At 43.2% G+C, this 15,466-nt stretch overlaps 1 protein-coding gene across 2 annotated transcripts in view; it reads right to left on the reverse strand.

Annotated features, from left to right (window-relative positions):
- Positions 1 to 15,466, reverse strand: part of LOC141139296 (adhesion G protein-coupled receptor F5-like) — a 128,915-nt gene that overhangs the window by 89,243 nt on the left and 24,206 nt on the right. For both annotated transcript variants that reach the window (XM_073625264.1, XM_073625265.1), the window contains 2 exons: positions 5,509 to 5,640; positions 991 to 1,203 (listed from right to left, as the gene is read on the reverse strand). In XM_073625264.1, coding sequence (XP_073481365.1) covers positions 991 to 1,203; positions 5,509 to 5,640 — 345 coding nt within the window. The remainder of the gene's footprint in view (positions 1 to 990; positions 1,204 to 5,508; positions 5,641 to 15,466) is intronic.

Raw genomic sequence — 15,466 nt, forward strand, 5'->3', positions numbered from 1 at the left:
ACAACCACTTTAACAACCGGTAATTGGTGGCTTTTTTTTTTAAATTTTAGCTGTCAATGGGGGAATCCTTCTGACAGCTGAAATAACTGAGCCTGAAAGCATCGGTTTCAGGTATGGGAGCATTTGCATGAGTACCAATACTCGTGCAAATGCTTAGTAATTAAGAGCAAGGGAGTGCAGCCCACCAGACTTTCTTTGTGTGCTGTGGTGTACTGTGTAGTGTACTGTGTACTGTACTGTACTGGGCTGGCACCCCTTCTATGCTGATGAGGAGATCTGCAGTTGCCGGCTTACCTGGCTCATAGACTTCTAGTAGATCTGGCATTTTTGGTGCATTTTCTGAAGCCCACCAAACATCGTGCATACTGCATCTGGAATGCACTTTCAGAAAATGCGCTAAAAATGCCCGATCTAATAGAAGTCTATAGAAAAGCATGGGTAACCTGCATGAAAACCATGTGTACACTGTGTGGCACCTGCGCCGTAGTGTGAGAGCACCCTAGGGGTTACAGAAGCTTCTTTCAGCTATCTTGGGTCTGTTCTTGTGCACCACATAGTTTTGGTGCAACAAATAAATCCACACCCTATAAAGAAAAAAAGGAGATTTTTTTTCAAGAAAATTTTACCAAAGCAGCTTAAAAAGTGAAATTAAATCTGCATCAGCATAATTTTGCCAATGGTGAATCAGTACTCTTGCGGCAAAATCAGCTTAGCCAACATCTTTATGCTATGTCTGAGGACCTTCATGTGAATTAATACAGTATATCTGCTTTCTAACCTTTAATTTTACTGTCATGATGTTTCTCTTTGAAATAAACTTTTAAAATCTTTCACCTTTTCTGTTTTTTCATTTCCAGTTGATGGAGAATGCGGGTCGCAACTTTTTATTTCTCTTCCTTTTTTTCCAGGGGTAAAAAAATAAAAAACCAAAGGTTGCTCACAGCCAAATGTCACTGAAGTGTTTTAGAGCAGTAGTGACTCTTAACTCACCTTTATCAGTATCAATAACATTTCCTATCTTCAGTGTATATTGCACCATTGTGCCTTGCAGACCGGAAGAGGTGCTGTATTTTTGATTGGCTGAAATTGGCGTTTTTGAGTTCAAATACCAGGAAATGTTGCCAGACACACTGAACGTACAATAAATTGTTATTGTGTCTCCTTGGAAAATGGTATCTGAAGAAACTGTTATATTTGACCTTGCTATTAAAATAAAAAAAAAAAAAAAAAAAGACGTGATTAAAGCAAATGTCAACTTATTCACTAAAATGTCATATAAGCATTAAGATGATAATGCAATCTGTTTTTACTAAAAAAATATTAGGCAACCCTGTCATAAAGGTCCTTGTTCAAGCAATTCCATTCGGGGTTAAAAACTCCTAAAAAATATCCTAATTGTGCTCCTGTGTTGTTACCCTGTCACATGCTCCCTGGTTGAGGCCTATAAGGGGAACACATTCTGCAGTAAGTATTTGGGTTTGTGACTATCAGGAGGCTGATCCAGAGCATGTAAACTAAATGTCAACCAGTTGGGGTTGACATCAACTTTAGTTAAAAAAAATAAAAATAAATGAAAAAAAAAACAAATCCAGCATATACCTGGAGGGTGACTCGCTATACATCGATGATGGATCTCCCAGTGTGCCTATTGTATTTTGATAGCCGGCCCCACCAGCTGTCAAACTTCTCAAGCAGTGGTTAAATCAGATTGGATGTAACTACTTTTCAGCTGACAGTTTTCTGCCTAGCTCCTTCAATTTCTCAATCAAGGGATGTTCAGTGGGAGATGGCCAAAAGGACCACCCACCAAGTAAATTTTGACCAGTTCCTGAGGAACCAACCAAAATTCATATAGTGTATATCCAGCTTAAAGTGGTTCTAAAGCCAAAAGGTTTTTTACATTAATGCATTATTTGCATTAAGATAAAAAAAAAACATCCGCTAGTTGCTTCCCCCACCCCTCTCCCTAAATACTGACCTGAGTCCTGTATTGCTCCAGAGCTGTGCCCTGTCTGCAGCAATGCTGGTTCTCTTTCTCCCCTCTCACAGGCTCAAGGACAGCAAGGGGGGGGCCTACTGGCTTCTGCTGCTGTCAGTCAAATGCTGTGAGCAGGGATTGGGGGCAGGTCCAAGCTGCACTCTGTATGTCTATAGACACACTTTGCCCAGCTCAGGAATGAGCCGGCAGGTGCACCAACGTAGAAAGCGACTTGCTATGGGGGTGCACAGAGAAGAGAAGGAACCGAGAGCGCCTGTGGGGGCACCCCAGAAGAGAAGGTTCAGGGCTGCTCTGTGCAATACCATTTATTTATCTAAACACAGAGAATACATTAGGGTAAAAAACCTTTATAGATTATAACCCTTTTTTATGGCCCTAAAGTGACAATGTTTCTCCTTCATAGATTCAGTATGGTAAGTGAGTGTTGTTACCTTAGGACAGGAAATGTGTTAGTGGCAGGATCAACAGATAAAAATGTGTCCAACCAATGTGCTGCTCTTTACACTAAATACATTTTACATATATCATTTACAGTCACATAAATTGATGACTCCACAAATGCATATAAATGTGAATAAATTAATCAAAACATGAAACTAAAAATGTCCACAAAGAAATAATGTGCTCAGTGGGTAGATTCACTATATAGATGTGTGAATTCCACGTCACAAAGTGTCTCCACCACCACATAGACACATCGGGAGGCTTGTCTTATGTTTATGACTCTCAGATTGTAGAGAAGTCATAGAAGGTTTCATATAGCAATCCCCATTGTAATATCAGGTAGCCAGCACTCCTCAGACATATAGTTGTCGCCCACATTAGGGAGATCTGCGCTCTCTATTTGTCCTATTTAGCTATATCCCTGAGAGTGAAAGTAAAAGATTTGGGTTCTCCCCCAGAATGGGACTACAGAGGAAATCTTATGGTTAGACTCATTTTGATTACCTTGGTGACAACCAGGTATTCCTTTATTTTGGGGATTTACTTTGACTTCCTGTTTGGCTATAGATCAGGAAGTGAAGGGTAATCTCCCCTTTGGGACACAAATGGTAAAAAGAAACCTGACAGGGGTTATAACCCTCCCTTATTCTATCAAAAAGAAAAATACGTTTTGTCTATTTGTTTGTTCTACTTTAATCCTTATTTTACATTAGTAAGTCAATGTAAATGACCCTGCTACATTGGCATTTAATGCAGCATGTCCGCACATTAAGTTCTCATTGACTTCTATTGTCCCCTCCTGATTGGCTTAGACTGGGTGCCAAGGGGAGGAGAATGTTAAAGAAAAGAATCATGGGATATATAGTTCCATCAGATCTCAGTGGGACTGCTCTCTGCTGGGAAAGTGACTACAGCACCCAGGGGCCTTTGCAACCAGAGAGGGAGAGAGGGGGACATACACACCTAATAGTTTATTCTGTTTAATGGCCTACTGATTTTTAACTAGGAGAGAACCAGTGAACTCCATCAGACGTGCACCACCATAAGGGCCCCAGCCAAGCAGGCAAATTATAATTGTTGTTCACAATCATTTTTTTACTTGTTCTATTCAAGCATAATATTACATTCTGGTATCCTTACACAGAGAATCTGTTATCAATTACTTTTCAAAGACTTGAAGGCAGACTTGGACTTATTGGGGTCATGTTAGGGGGACTTGGTGACAGCATAGTCAGAAAGGGGTCTTGTTCCTACAATCTGATTGTCACCACTGTGCGTTCAGTGTCCCTGCTATAGATTAATCTGAATAATTAATTGGTAGCAAAATCCGGGCCCAGTTGTTCCTTGCCTCTCCTGTTACTGTTAGTGTAGTAGGTCTGTATGAAGTTAGGGGTCAGCCTCACCTAAATTGGTGTAGTTAAATCCTTGTTAGAGGTTTTGCAGAATGGTTGATACAGTAATATTTGGTGGTTTGACCCCAGGTCAGACTCAGAGGAAGAAGGCTTGTCCTTTAAAACACGTCAGCCAGCAGGGACCTGGTTTTGGGTCCCCTTACCCTAGCCTGGTGTTCCAGACAATCTGGGAGAGATTAGCCATGTATATGTGACATGTTGAGCAAATTATACATTCATGTTTGTGAGTAGACATTTATACAATTTTTGTGATACAATAAATCTATGTTGGATAATGCACTAGGCCAGTGCGCCCTCTTTTCTTCTATTTTTCTACGGTATAATCATTCTGTGGCTCCTACAGCGATGCTCTACATAATGTACTGCAGAACGCACCCCAAATGTTGGTCAAAACATTAGGGTGACACTAAAGTCATTTTTTTTGTTTTGGATAGAGTTGAGAGGGATTAGAACACTCGTCAGATGTTTATTGCTGTCATCTTCTCTATTTGTCCTGTTTACCGTTATCATCGAAAGTGAAAGTAAAAAAAAAAATCCCAAATTTTGGACTGCCATCAAAACAGTAATAGAGAGGAAATCATCCAATGGGGACACTAGTTTTGGTGACCCTGGTGGTAATCAGGGATTCTCTTATTTTGGGAATTTAATTTCACCCCCTGTTTTGGCTATAGGTCAGGAAGTTCCTGATATACATTGCCCCTATAAGTCATTCTATCAGTTATGTCTCTGTACAATAACAATGTTGGCCTCTCATTTATAGGCACTGGAGCAAATGGAAGCAGAAATTTCTGATAGCTCATGTAACATTAAAATCCTTCCTCTAGGGCCAGTGACTGAAACCCTTCCTAGATTGGGCATATGCTCATACAAGCATGGAAGTCTGCAGAGGATGGGGCACTTTTTCATCACCATATTTAAAAACAAAGTCAGTAATAAGTGGAGAGCTTGCGTGAGCCCACATGTTACTACTTGTGGCAGGTGGCAAAAGCGATAATGCATGATGCAGCCCTCAGCATAGCTCCCAACTGTCCCTGATTTCGAGGAACTGTCCCTTATTTTGGTTTGATCTATATAGGTGTATATAAAATGTACTATTTATCTATCAAAAAGTGTTAAACCTTTTACCCAATTTCTAAATTGCCGCATTTGGAAGTTTTAAAGGCCAGTATAAAGGAATAGTGGTGGTAAAAAAGCACTTGTGGGTTTAACCCATTTTTTTATATATATATAATTCTCCTTTAAGGGGGTGTTTTCTATGCCTACATGCTTTTGCTTATAATTGTCCCTTGGTCCCATCTCAAAAGGTTGGTGGGTATGTATGGGGTATGGGGGTGGAGGTGCAGCCAACAGTAGTGGGTGAACCACTGAACAAACACAATGTATCTCCTCATTATACTCCATCAAGGGTGAGGAATGAGGTGGTCCAAAGGTAAGATTGCCACCTGGCTAATCAAAATGGGACTTGTTGGCATTGTTATTAATAGAAAGGAGATTATAAAGTTGGTGTTCTTTTCCACAAAATGTGGCAACCTTAGTCAAAGGAACTTATAGTACGTCCATGTATTGCACCAGCAATGTAGGCAGGAGGGTAGGCAGGCAAAAGGCTACACCAGCCCAACAAATATAAATAAATCATGTAAGGCATTGACTTACGTATGCAGTATTGTTGATGTGGAAAGGTGGTGATGCAAATGCAGCTTCCATTGACACATGGTCCAGATGTTCCTAGGCAGTCATAATTCTGATTACAGGAACAGTTTGCGTTTGATCCATTGAAAGTACATGCTAAACAACAAAGAAAAACATTTGAGATGCTAAGATGAATTTAAAAAGACTTTCTTCTCTAGATGCACAAGGCCAAGGGTTCAAGCTCCTTTGTGTATCTGTTTACCTGTTTCATTATTGACTGGTTTACCAATAGCAGTCTAAAAAGGGGCTGTATTTTTAGATATAATGGAAAACTTCTCTACACAATGCATAACAAATAAAAAAAATGAAAACAGATGGTTTAGCTGAAATCCTAATAAAATAATTTAGTGCCTTATTTAAAATTTATCCCACCTACAAAACAGATGCATCTATTATGTGTGGTCAAGTAGTGAGAATCCGCTAAGGATGGACCCAGATGAAGATTGGAAATGCTAGAGGTGTGGCCGATTCAGGCATCTAGCCAGGAACTGCAGCAGGCCTGAAACCAAAAGCAACTGCAGGACGCCGTTAAACTAGGAGCTTCTGGGGCTAAGGAATGACCAGTAAATTTTTTACATTGATATAATTAATGTCTTTTGGTACCAAGGTCTTGCTGCTGTTAAATGTTGATGTGGGACTTTTGAAGCTGATACTTCTGGCATCTTAAAGGTCATTCATTTTAGATGTTTGTAGTCAGGTGCAGTCCAGTTCTTCCACTGTAGGTGGTGATTGCCCAGAGTGGCAGTGCAGCTGGAGGGGGAAGTCAAGAGAAACTTGGTTTCTCTATGATTCCCTTAGTTCCCTGGAGCAGCTTTTCAGTTGGCTACACTGCACCCAGATGACACTGGTGACCATTTTTGGGCCACACAGGGCCTTTTTAAATCCTTGCCTCCAGGTTTTGGCATGCTTTCACAAAGTGGCTGGTGTAGCGAGAGCATAAGCATCTGTCAGGGACAGTTCTAGCAGTAGGGACAGGTTCCAGACGAGTAGGAACAGCTTAGGGCCTTCATCTGTAACTCAGCAACTCCCTCTTGGGTTGAACCAGCCAGGCCACATTCCATCCCCCCTTGGCAAGTGCTGTCTTTGGTATGGGCCTACCAGGGATCTGCAGTCAGGGGAGGCAGGTGAGGCAGAGCCTCACCTGCCATGAAAAAAAACAAACAAAAAAAAAATCGACTTTGAGGGTCGTAGCTTGGCGACCTGGGGGGTAGGTACCTGAAGTCATACCCCACCACTGGTCAAAATTTGGGACTCCTATCATCTATGGTTCTGGAGATACGGGGCTCCTTGGGCAGCCTGTCAGAAGCTACATACAGAGCAGCTAGTTTAAAAACAAGCTGGCATACTCTGCAGCAGACTGAGAGGATGAGCTCACAGTGCCTCTCTACACTTCTTGTCAGAAGCACTGAGCTCAATAGTTGTAAGAGATCCTAAGATGGACTTCTGCGCTGCTAAAATTAAACCGTGTATAAATATGGGTGATGCTGCAAAATCAAAGAATAGTGAACACCACTCACTACTAAAGAACTTCAAAAGTACACAATAAAAAACAATTATGTGTGTGATTCCGCGCAAAACCTCTAGATGAACAATTCTAATGAATATTAAATATGAGTGCACAAATGCTGAAATTCCTCAAAATATTAATCCACAATTAATAAAAATATATATATATGTGATTGTCCATAAATAAATAAAACGTGACTTCAGTGCTAATCAATCAAGTAAAATGAAATATATAAGATGCATAGACAAGATGTGACTATTAAAAGTGAGCATGCGTTGATAGGAGATCTGGTGACTTTCGTGGTGTCAGATACCCTCTAGGGGCTCCCAGAACTCTCATCTTGATGACACAATAAAAGTGCCTATATGAATCCTTTGGAACTGTGCTCTTTCTGGTCCAATCTGTGCTGGCGTTCTGTTCCGTCTATGGGGAGGAGGCACTCCCTCTGGTACGTGAACTGCTGCTGATGTTTTGAACACACATGGATTTCTTCAGAATAAGAAAAGATCTTGTCATCAGCAGCAGTTCACGTACCGGAGGGAGTGCCTCCTCCCCATAGACGGAACAGAACGCCAGCACAGATTGGACCAGAAAGAGCACAGTTCCAAAGGATTCATATAGGCACTTTTATTGTGTCATCAAGGTGAGAGTTCTGGGAGCCCCTAGTGGGTATCTAACACCACGAAAGTCACCAGATCTCCTATCAACGCATGCTCACTTTTAATAGTCACATCTTGTCTATGCATCTTATTTATTTCATTTTACTTGATTGATTAGCACCGAAGTCACGTTTTATTTATTTATGGACAATCACGTATATATATTTTTATTAATTGTGGATTAATATTTCGAGGAATTTCAGCATTTGTGCACTCATATTTAATATTTATTAGAATTGTTCATCTAGAGGTTTTGCGCGGAATCACACACATAATTGATTTTTATTGTGTACTTTTGAAGACTGAGCTCAATAGACAGCTTGGAGTCTTGGACCAATGGTAAAGTACCATTGGCCCAAGCTGTCCAATAAAAAAATGCTGCAGTGGAGGCACGCCTCTCACTGCAGTGTCATAGAAGGGGGCATGTATGTAAAAGACAAATGCTCCCTTCCAGCCCAGCCCTCTTAACTACAAGGAAAAAACATGGGTTTATGGGTATAAGATTTACCCCCAATCCCATGTTTTTCTCACACAGTTAAAGCGGAGGTCCACACAAAAATAGAGCTTCCACTTTTTGGAACCCTCCCCCCCTCCGGTGTCACATTTGGCACCTTTCAGGGGAGAGGGGGGTGCAGATATCGGTATAATACAGATATTTGCACCCACTTCCGGGCATAGACCCCAGCAGAATCTGTGGGGGTCTACGCCATTTCCTGTCTCCCCCCCCCCCCGCTGTCTGCTGGGAGACACAAGGGTCCCAGAGACAGCAGGGACCATTCGAATTGCGCAGCGCGACTCTCGCATGCGCAGTAGGGAACCGGGAAGTGAAGCCGCAAGGCTTTACTTCCTGATTCCCTTACCGAAGATGGCGGTGGCAGTATCTGAGGACCGAGGGACGGTTCGGCCTCAGGTGCCGATATCGGGGGCGCCCTGGACAGGTAAGTGTATTTTAAAAGTCAGTAGCTGCTGACTTTTAAAAAAAAAAATTCGGCGGACCTCCGCTTTAAGAGGGAGAATGAGAATCTACTGCTGCTGAAAAGGTACAAGCTAAATCATATATTTATTATCTATTTACTGTGAAATTACTGGTTTGAAGTTATAACTCAGTCATTTGTCCATTAACCACTTAAAGCGGATGTCCGCCGAAAAAAAAAATATTAAAAGCCAGCAGCTACAAATACTGCAGCTGCTGACTTTTAATATATTACCTGTCTAGGGAGCCCGCGATGTCGGCAGCCGAAGCCGATCTGTCCGTCGGCTCTCGGCTGCTGCCGCCACTATCCTCGTTAAGGGTTCCCTACTGCACATGTGCGAGTCGCGTTGCGCATCCTCACTGGTCCCTGCTGTCTTCTGGGACTTGTGTGTCTCCCAGAAGACAGCTGGGGAGGACAGAGTAGGCGCCGGAAGCGGCGTAGGTCACTGCGATCACCACGGTGATCTATGCCAGGAAGTGGGAGCAAATACCTGTATTAGACAGGTATCTGCTCCCTCCTCCCCCTGAAAGGTGCCAAATGTGACACCGGAGGGGGGGGAGGAATCCAAAAAGTGGAAGTTCCATTTTTGGGTGGAACTCTACTTTAAGGACCAAGCCTCTTTTTGACACTTGTTGTTTACAAGTTAAAATCATTTTTTTTTGCTAGAAAATTACTTAGAACCCCCAAGCATTATATTATTTTTTTCTAACACCCTAGAAAATGAAATGGCAGTTGTTGCAATACTTTCTGTCACACCGTATTTGCGCAGAGGTCCTACAAGCGCACTTTTTTTGGAAAAAATACTCTTTTTTGAATTAAAAAATAAGACACCAGTAAAGTTAGCCCAATTTTTTTGTTATAATGTGAAAGCTAATGTTACGCTGAGTAAATTGATACCCAACATGTTACGCTTCAAAATTGCGCCCACTCGTGGAATAGCGACAAACTTTTACCCTTAAAAATCTCCATAGGCGGTGTTTAAAAATTTCTACAAGTTACCAGTTTTGAGTTACAGAGGTGGTTTAGGGCTAGAATTATTGCTCTCACTCTAACGATCGTGGTGATACCTCACATGTGTGGTTTGAACACCATTTTCATATGCGGGCGCTACTCACGTATGCGTTCGCTTCTGTACGTGAGCTCGTCGGGACGGGGCACTTTAAACATGGGTTTTTTTTTTTTTTTCTTATTTATTTTACTTTTTATTTTTTATTTTGACACTGTCTTAAAAAAAAAAAAAATTGGGTGACCTTTATTCCTATTACAAGGAATGTAAACATCCCTTGTAATAGAAAAAAAGCATGACAGGACCTCTTAAATATGAGATCTGGGGTCAAAAAGACCTCAGATCTCATATTTACACTAAAATGCAATAATAAAAAGAAGTCACTTGAAAAAAGGAAAAAAATAATTCTCCTTTAAGAGCTATGGGCGGAAGTGACGTTTGACGTCGCTTCTGCACTCCCATACTATGGAGCTGAGCAGGGGCCATCTTCCCCTCACTTGGCAGCCAGGCATCCACGGGAAAGGATGCTAGCTGCTGCCAAAACCCTGGTATTTAGCGACCGAAGTACCGACGTACGGGTATGTTGTTTTGTGTGAAGTGGTTAAGCCACCTGCTTGAGTACAGTTTTTGAAAATATAGTAAAATTACCTTAAAATAATATGTAATAATTATTTGTATATTACTTACTTATGGTAATTAACCCCTTGTCACCCAGGCCAATTCTGACAGTTTTCTCCTACATGTAAAAATCATCATTTTTTTGCTAGAAAATTACTCAGAAACCCCAAACATTATATATATTGTTTAATCAAACACCCTAGGGAATAAAATGGTGGTCATTGCAACTTTTTATGTTACACATTATTTGCGCAGCAATTTTTCAAACACATTTTTTTTTGGAAAGAAACTGTTTCATTAATAAAAAAATAAAACAAAACACTGAAGTTAGCCCGATTTTTTTTGTATACTATGAAATATGATGTTACGCCGAGTAAATACAGTGCCTTGCAAAAGTATTCACCCCCTTGGCTTTTTACCTATTTTGTTACATTACAGCCTTTAGTTCAATGTTTTTTTTAATCTGAATTATATGTGATGGATCAGAACACAATAGTCTAAGTTGGTGAAGTAAAATTAGAAAAATATATACATAAAACTATTTTTCAGAAATAAAAAACTGATAATTGGCATGTGCGCATGTATTCACCCCCTTTGTTATGAAGCCCATAAAAAGCTCTGGTGCAATCAGTTACCTTCAGAAGTCAAATAATTAGTGAAATGATATCCACCTGTGTGCAATCTAAGTGTCACATGATCTGTCATTACATATACACACCTTTTTGAAAGGCCCCAGAGGCTGCAACATCTAAGCAAGAGGCACCACTAACCAAACACTGCCATGAAGACCAAGGAACTCTCCAAACAAGTAATGGACAATGTTGTTGAGAAGTACAAGTCATGGTTAGGTTCTAAAAAAATATCCAAATCTTTGATGATCCCTAGAAGCACCATCAAATCTATCATAACCGAATGGAAAGAACATGGCACAAAAGCAAACCTGTCAAGAGACGGCCACACACCAAAACTCACGGACCGGGCAAGGAGGGCATTAATCAGCGAGGCAGCACAGAGACCTAAGGTAATCCTGGAGGAGCTGCAGAGTTCCACAGCAGAGACTGGAGTATCTGTACATAGGACGACAATAAGCCGTACGCTCCATAGAGTTGGGCTTTATGGCAAAGTGGTCAGGAGAAAGCCATTACTTTCAGCAAAAAACAAAATGGCACGTTTTGAGTTTGCGCAAAGGCATGTGGGAGACTCCCAAATTGTATGGAGGAAGGTGCTCTGGTCTGATGAGACTAAAATTGAACTTTTTGGCCATCAAAGGAAACACTATGTCTGGCGTAAACCCAACACATCACATCACCCAAAGAACACAACAGTGAAATATGGTGGTGGCAGCATCATGCTGTGGGGATGTTTTTCAGCAGTCAGGATTGGGAAACTGGTCAGAGTTGAGGGAAAGATGGATGGTGCTAAATACAGGGATATTCTTGAGCAAAACCTGTACCACACTGTGTGTGATTTAAGGCTAGGACGGAGGTTCACCCTCCAGCAGGACAATGACCCCAAACACACCGCTAAAGCAACACTTGAGTGGTTTAAGGGGAAACATGTAAATGTGTTGGAATGGCCTAGTCAAAGCCCAGACCATAATCCAATAGAAAATCTGTGGTCAGACTTAAAGATTGCTGTCCACAAGCGCAAACTATCCAACCTGAAGGAGCTGGAGCAGTTTTACAAGGAGGAATGGGCAAAAATCCCAGTAGTAAGATGTGGCAAGCTCATAGAGACTTATTGAAAGCGACTTGGAGCTGTGATAGCAACTTATCCAAAGCGACTTGGAGCTGTGATAGCCGCAAAAGGTGGTTCTACAAAGTATTGACTTTAGGGGGGTGAATAGTTATTTTGTCTTGTTTGTTGTTTGCTTCACAATACAAAAAAAAAAAAATCTTCAAAGTTGTGGGCATGTTCTGTAAATTAAATGATGCAAATCCTCAAACAATCCTTGTTAATTCCAGGTTGTGAGGCAACAAAACACGAAAAATGTCAAGGGGGGTAAATACTTTTGCAAGGCACCGTAGATACCTAACATGTCATGCATTGAAATTGCACACTTTTGGAATGGTGCCAAACTTCAGTACTTAAAAATCTCCATAGGCAACGCTGTAAAAATGTTTACATGTTATATGTTTAGGGTTACAGAGGAGGTCTAGTGCTATAATTATTGCTCTCGCTCTAACGTTTGCGGCGTATGTAACCTGTGTGTATCTGGCTCTGATACTAGCCAGTGCCTCACCAGCCACTCACCTCACCACACGTCCCTGGGGCCTACTATCCTTGACTCTCTTTGACAGTTATGCCGCATACACACGAGCGGAATTTCCGACAGAAAGAGTCCGATGGGAGCTTTTCATCGTATATTCCGACTGCGTGTATGCCCCATCGGACTTTTTCTGTCGAAAATTCAGACGGACTTAGATAGAGAACATATTCTATATTTTTCCGACGGAACCAATTCCTATTGGGAAAACCGCTTGTCTGTATGCTGTTCCGACGTACCAAAAACGATGCATGCTCTGAAGCAAGTACGAGACGGAAGCTATTGGCTACTGGCTATTGAACTTCCGTTTTCTAGTCCCGTCGTACGTGTTGTACGTCACCTCGTTCTGGGCGGTCGGAATTTGGTGTGACCGTGTGTATGCAAGACAGCTTGAGCGGAATTCCGTTGGAACTCCGTCATGAAAACCTTCAGAGTTTATTCCGACGGCAAAACCGGCCGTGTGTACAGGGCATGAGTTCCCAGTTGGATCAGCTCCCCGTGGGGTTGTTGTATTGTTTGCAAATTCTGCAATACATCGGTTACTGCACTCCAGGCCTCTGTGTGTTTTCTGCCATCGCACCACTCTGCACCCACTCAACATGTTAACATAGCGATAGGGATATGGGTTATAAGCTTAACATTTGGAATATTGATTGGGGTGGGGGTTATTTTATTGTTTACTGATAGGGTTAGGGTTTAACGGTTACTTGTAAAGTGGTTTTAAGCCCCAAATTTTTGTATTTATTTTTTTATCAGTTTGGCAACAAGCCCCACTTTATCCAGTTTTCTTAATTTCAATTAGTAGTAGTGTTGTCAGCCTGCGCCGTGCTAATTTTTTAATCATCATTGGGCTGCAGCCCAGTGGTGGACTTAGTGCCAATTCACAAAGAATAGCACAGGAATGAACTCCAATTTCCTGTACAATTCCTGTGCAATTTGGTGCAATGCACTGGAATGCCCCAAAGGTAGTGCATGCATTACTTTTAACCCCTTGGAGCTGAGCCTATGCAAATATGCGGCCCCACTGGACTGGGCTTTTTTCAGTGTGGCAGCATATTTGCGTATCTCCGTTTGTGCCACACGGCGTGCTCCCAGCACAGAGACTGGGGTTTCGCCAAGAGCCCCGACCCCGTACTAACAATCTCCCGATTCCGGGTCACCTGATCGGTGTGATAGCCTCTGATTAGCTATCATAGTGATTAGTCACTGTGAAGCTCGCCCTGTGTTTTCTCTCTCTGTGAATGGAGGAGAGAGATACATCATATCTCTCTCTCCTTGCAGAGATTAAAAAAAGTGTGTAAAAAAAAAAATAATAAAAAAAATACAAAAAAAAAAAATACAAAAATAATCTATATCAAGGTTTCATCTAGGTCAGTAACAGGGTTAGTGTTTGGGTCAAAGGCAGGGTCCAAAGGCCAAGTTCAGTGTCAAAGGTCAAGGTCTATATTTTTTGGACAGGTTTTTTTTTTTTTTAAATTAGTATCAGTGTCAGTATGTTTTAGGTAGGATAAAAAATGCCGGAGAGAAATGTAGAAGGGAAGAAGGGGGAAGTGACGTCAGTGGAGAGCGACGGGGAAGAAGATTGAACACGCTCCCACATCGCTCCACTGTAATCATACATCATGGCAGCATTAACGGCGGCGGCAATGCTCGAACAGCTACGAGCGGTGGCCGCAGCACAAGGGGCAGACTGGCTGCAGGCTCAGGTCGCAACCATTATGCAGGAAGACAGAGCGCCACCGAGCGGGGGGGGCCCGGAGGCTCCACGTGGGCGCTGTTCCAGGCCGCCAGAGCGCTTCAGCCCTGACTCTGCTCCTGGGAGTCAGAAGCCACAGCATCAGCCCAGAGGAGGATCGAGTCAGCCATCCCCCAGTGCACAGCAAGCTCGGGGAGCCAGAAGAGGTGACGGACAGCGGTCACAGCACAGAGGTCGAAGTGCAGGGATGGGGGAGACCAGTGCAACCCTCAGTCCCCCCCCCTCAGCGTGTCACAGGTGTCAGGAAGAGCCGGATGGTGAGTCGCGGGGGTCAGCGAGCAGTCAGTCAGACCATCGGGCATCGTCAGTCGATCGGGGGGGCTGATCAGGCGGTCCAGGCGGCCAGCAGCCCTACGCCAGCCAGAGGAAGAACCGTGAGAGGCGCCGTTTCGGTGGTGAACAGAGGCAGAGGGAGACCAGCTGAGGCCCAGTACGGTCAGATGAACAGAAGTTCGTCTACGAGGCCAGGACACGGGTCTGGTGTTGCGGCGCAGCGTGCAGGAAGAGAGCAACAGCGGAGAACCCCGGCAGCCAGAGCGGGAACCTCTAGAGTGCAGTCATCGGTTGTTCATCAGGAGGAAGTCAGCGACAGATCGGAGGGAGAAATGTCCGGGTCAGAGAGGGACGAGGACCAGGGACATGCGGCAGCAGTGGATTCCGGAATGGCGGCTGTTGGGCCCAGTCCTGGGCAGCCCGGTGAGTGCAGCTCTACTTGTGCTATTTCTTCTTTGTTAGAAAAATCATTAGAGCAGGGCAGAAAAGGGGCTCCCTCCGGGGGGGGGGGGTTCCGGGGGGGTAAGTGTGGTTAGGTCACCGGCAGCACAACCTAGGGAGGCAAGTGAGGGGGCGAGCAGTAGGGGCTTGCAGGATTTATTGGCAGGTTTGCGGGACTTAGTACAGCGTTTTGATCCACCCACGGGGGACAGATCGTCACCAGCGTGGGCGTGGGCCACAACTCAGGAAAAGGAGACGGCTGTGGTAAGTACGCCGGTGCCGGCGGTCGAGGTTGGTGGAGGTTCTGAGACAATGGGTGTAGGTGCGGGGTCGGCGGTTGTTGAGTTGCCTGGAACATCAAGTGGCGTTTCGGTCACGAACAGCCAGGAAAAAACAGGGGAAAAGAAGGCGGAGTCAGTCAG

The sequence above is a fragment of the Aquarana catesbeiana genome, linkage group LG04, assembly GCF_042186555.1.
Source record: "Aquarana catesbeiana isolate 2022-GZ linkage group LG04, ASM4218655v1, whole genome shotgun sequence".
Classification (NCBI taxonomy): Eukaryota; Metazoa; Chordata; class Amphibia; order Anura; family Ranidae; genus Aquarana; species Aquarana catesbeiana.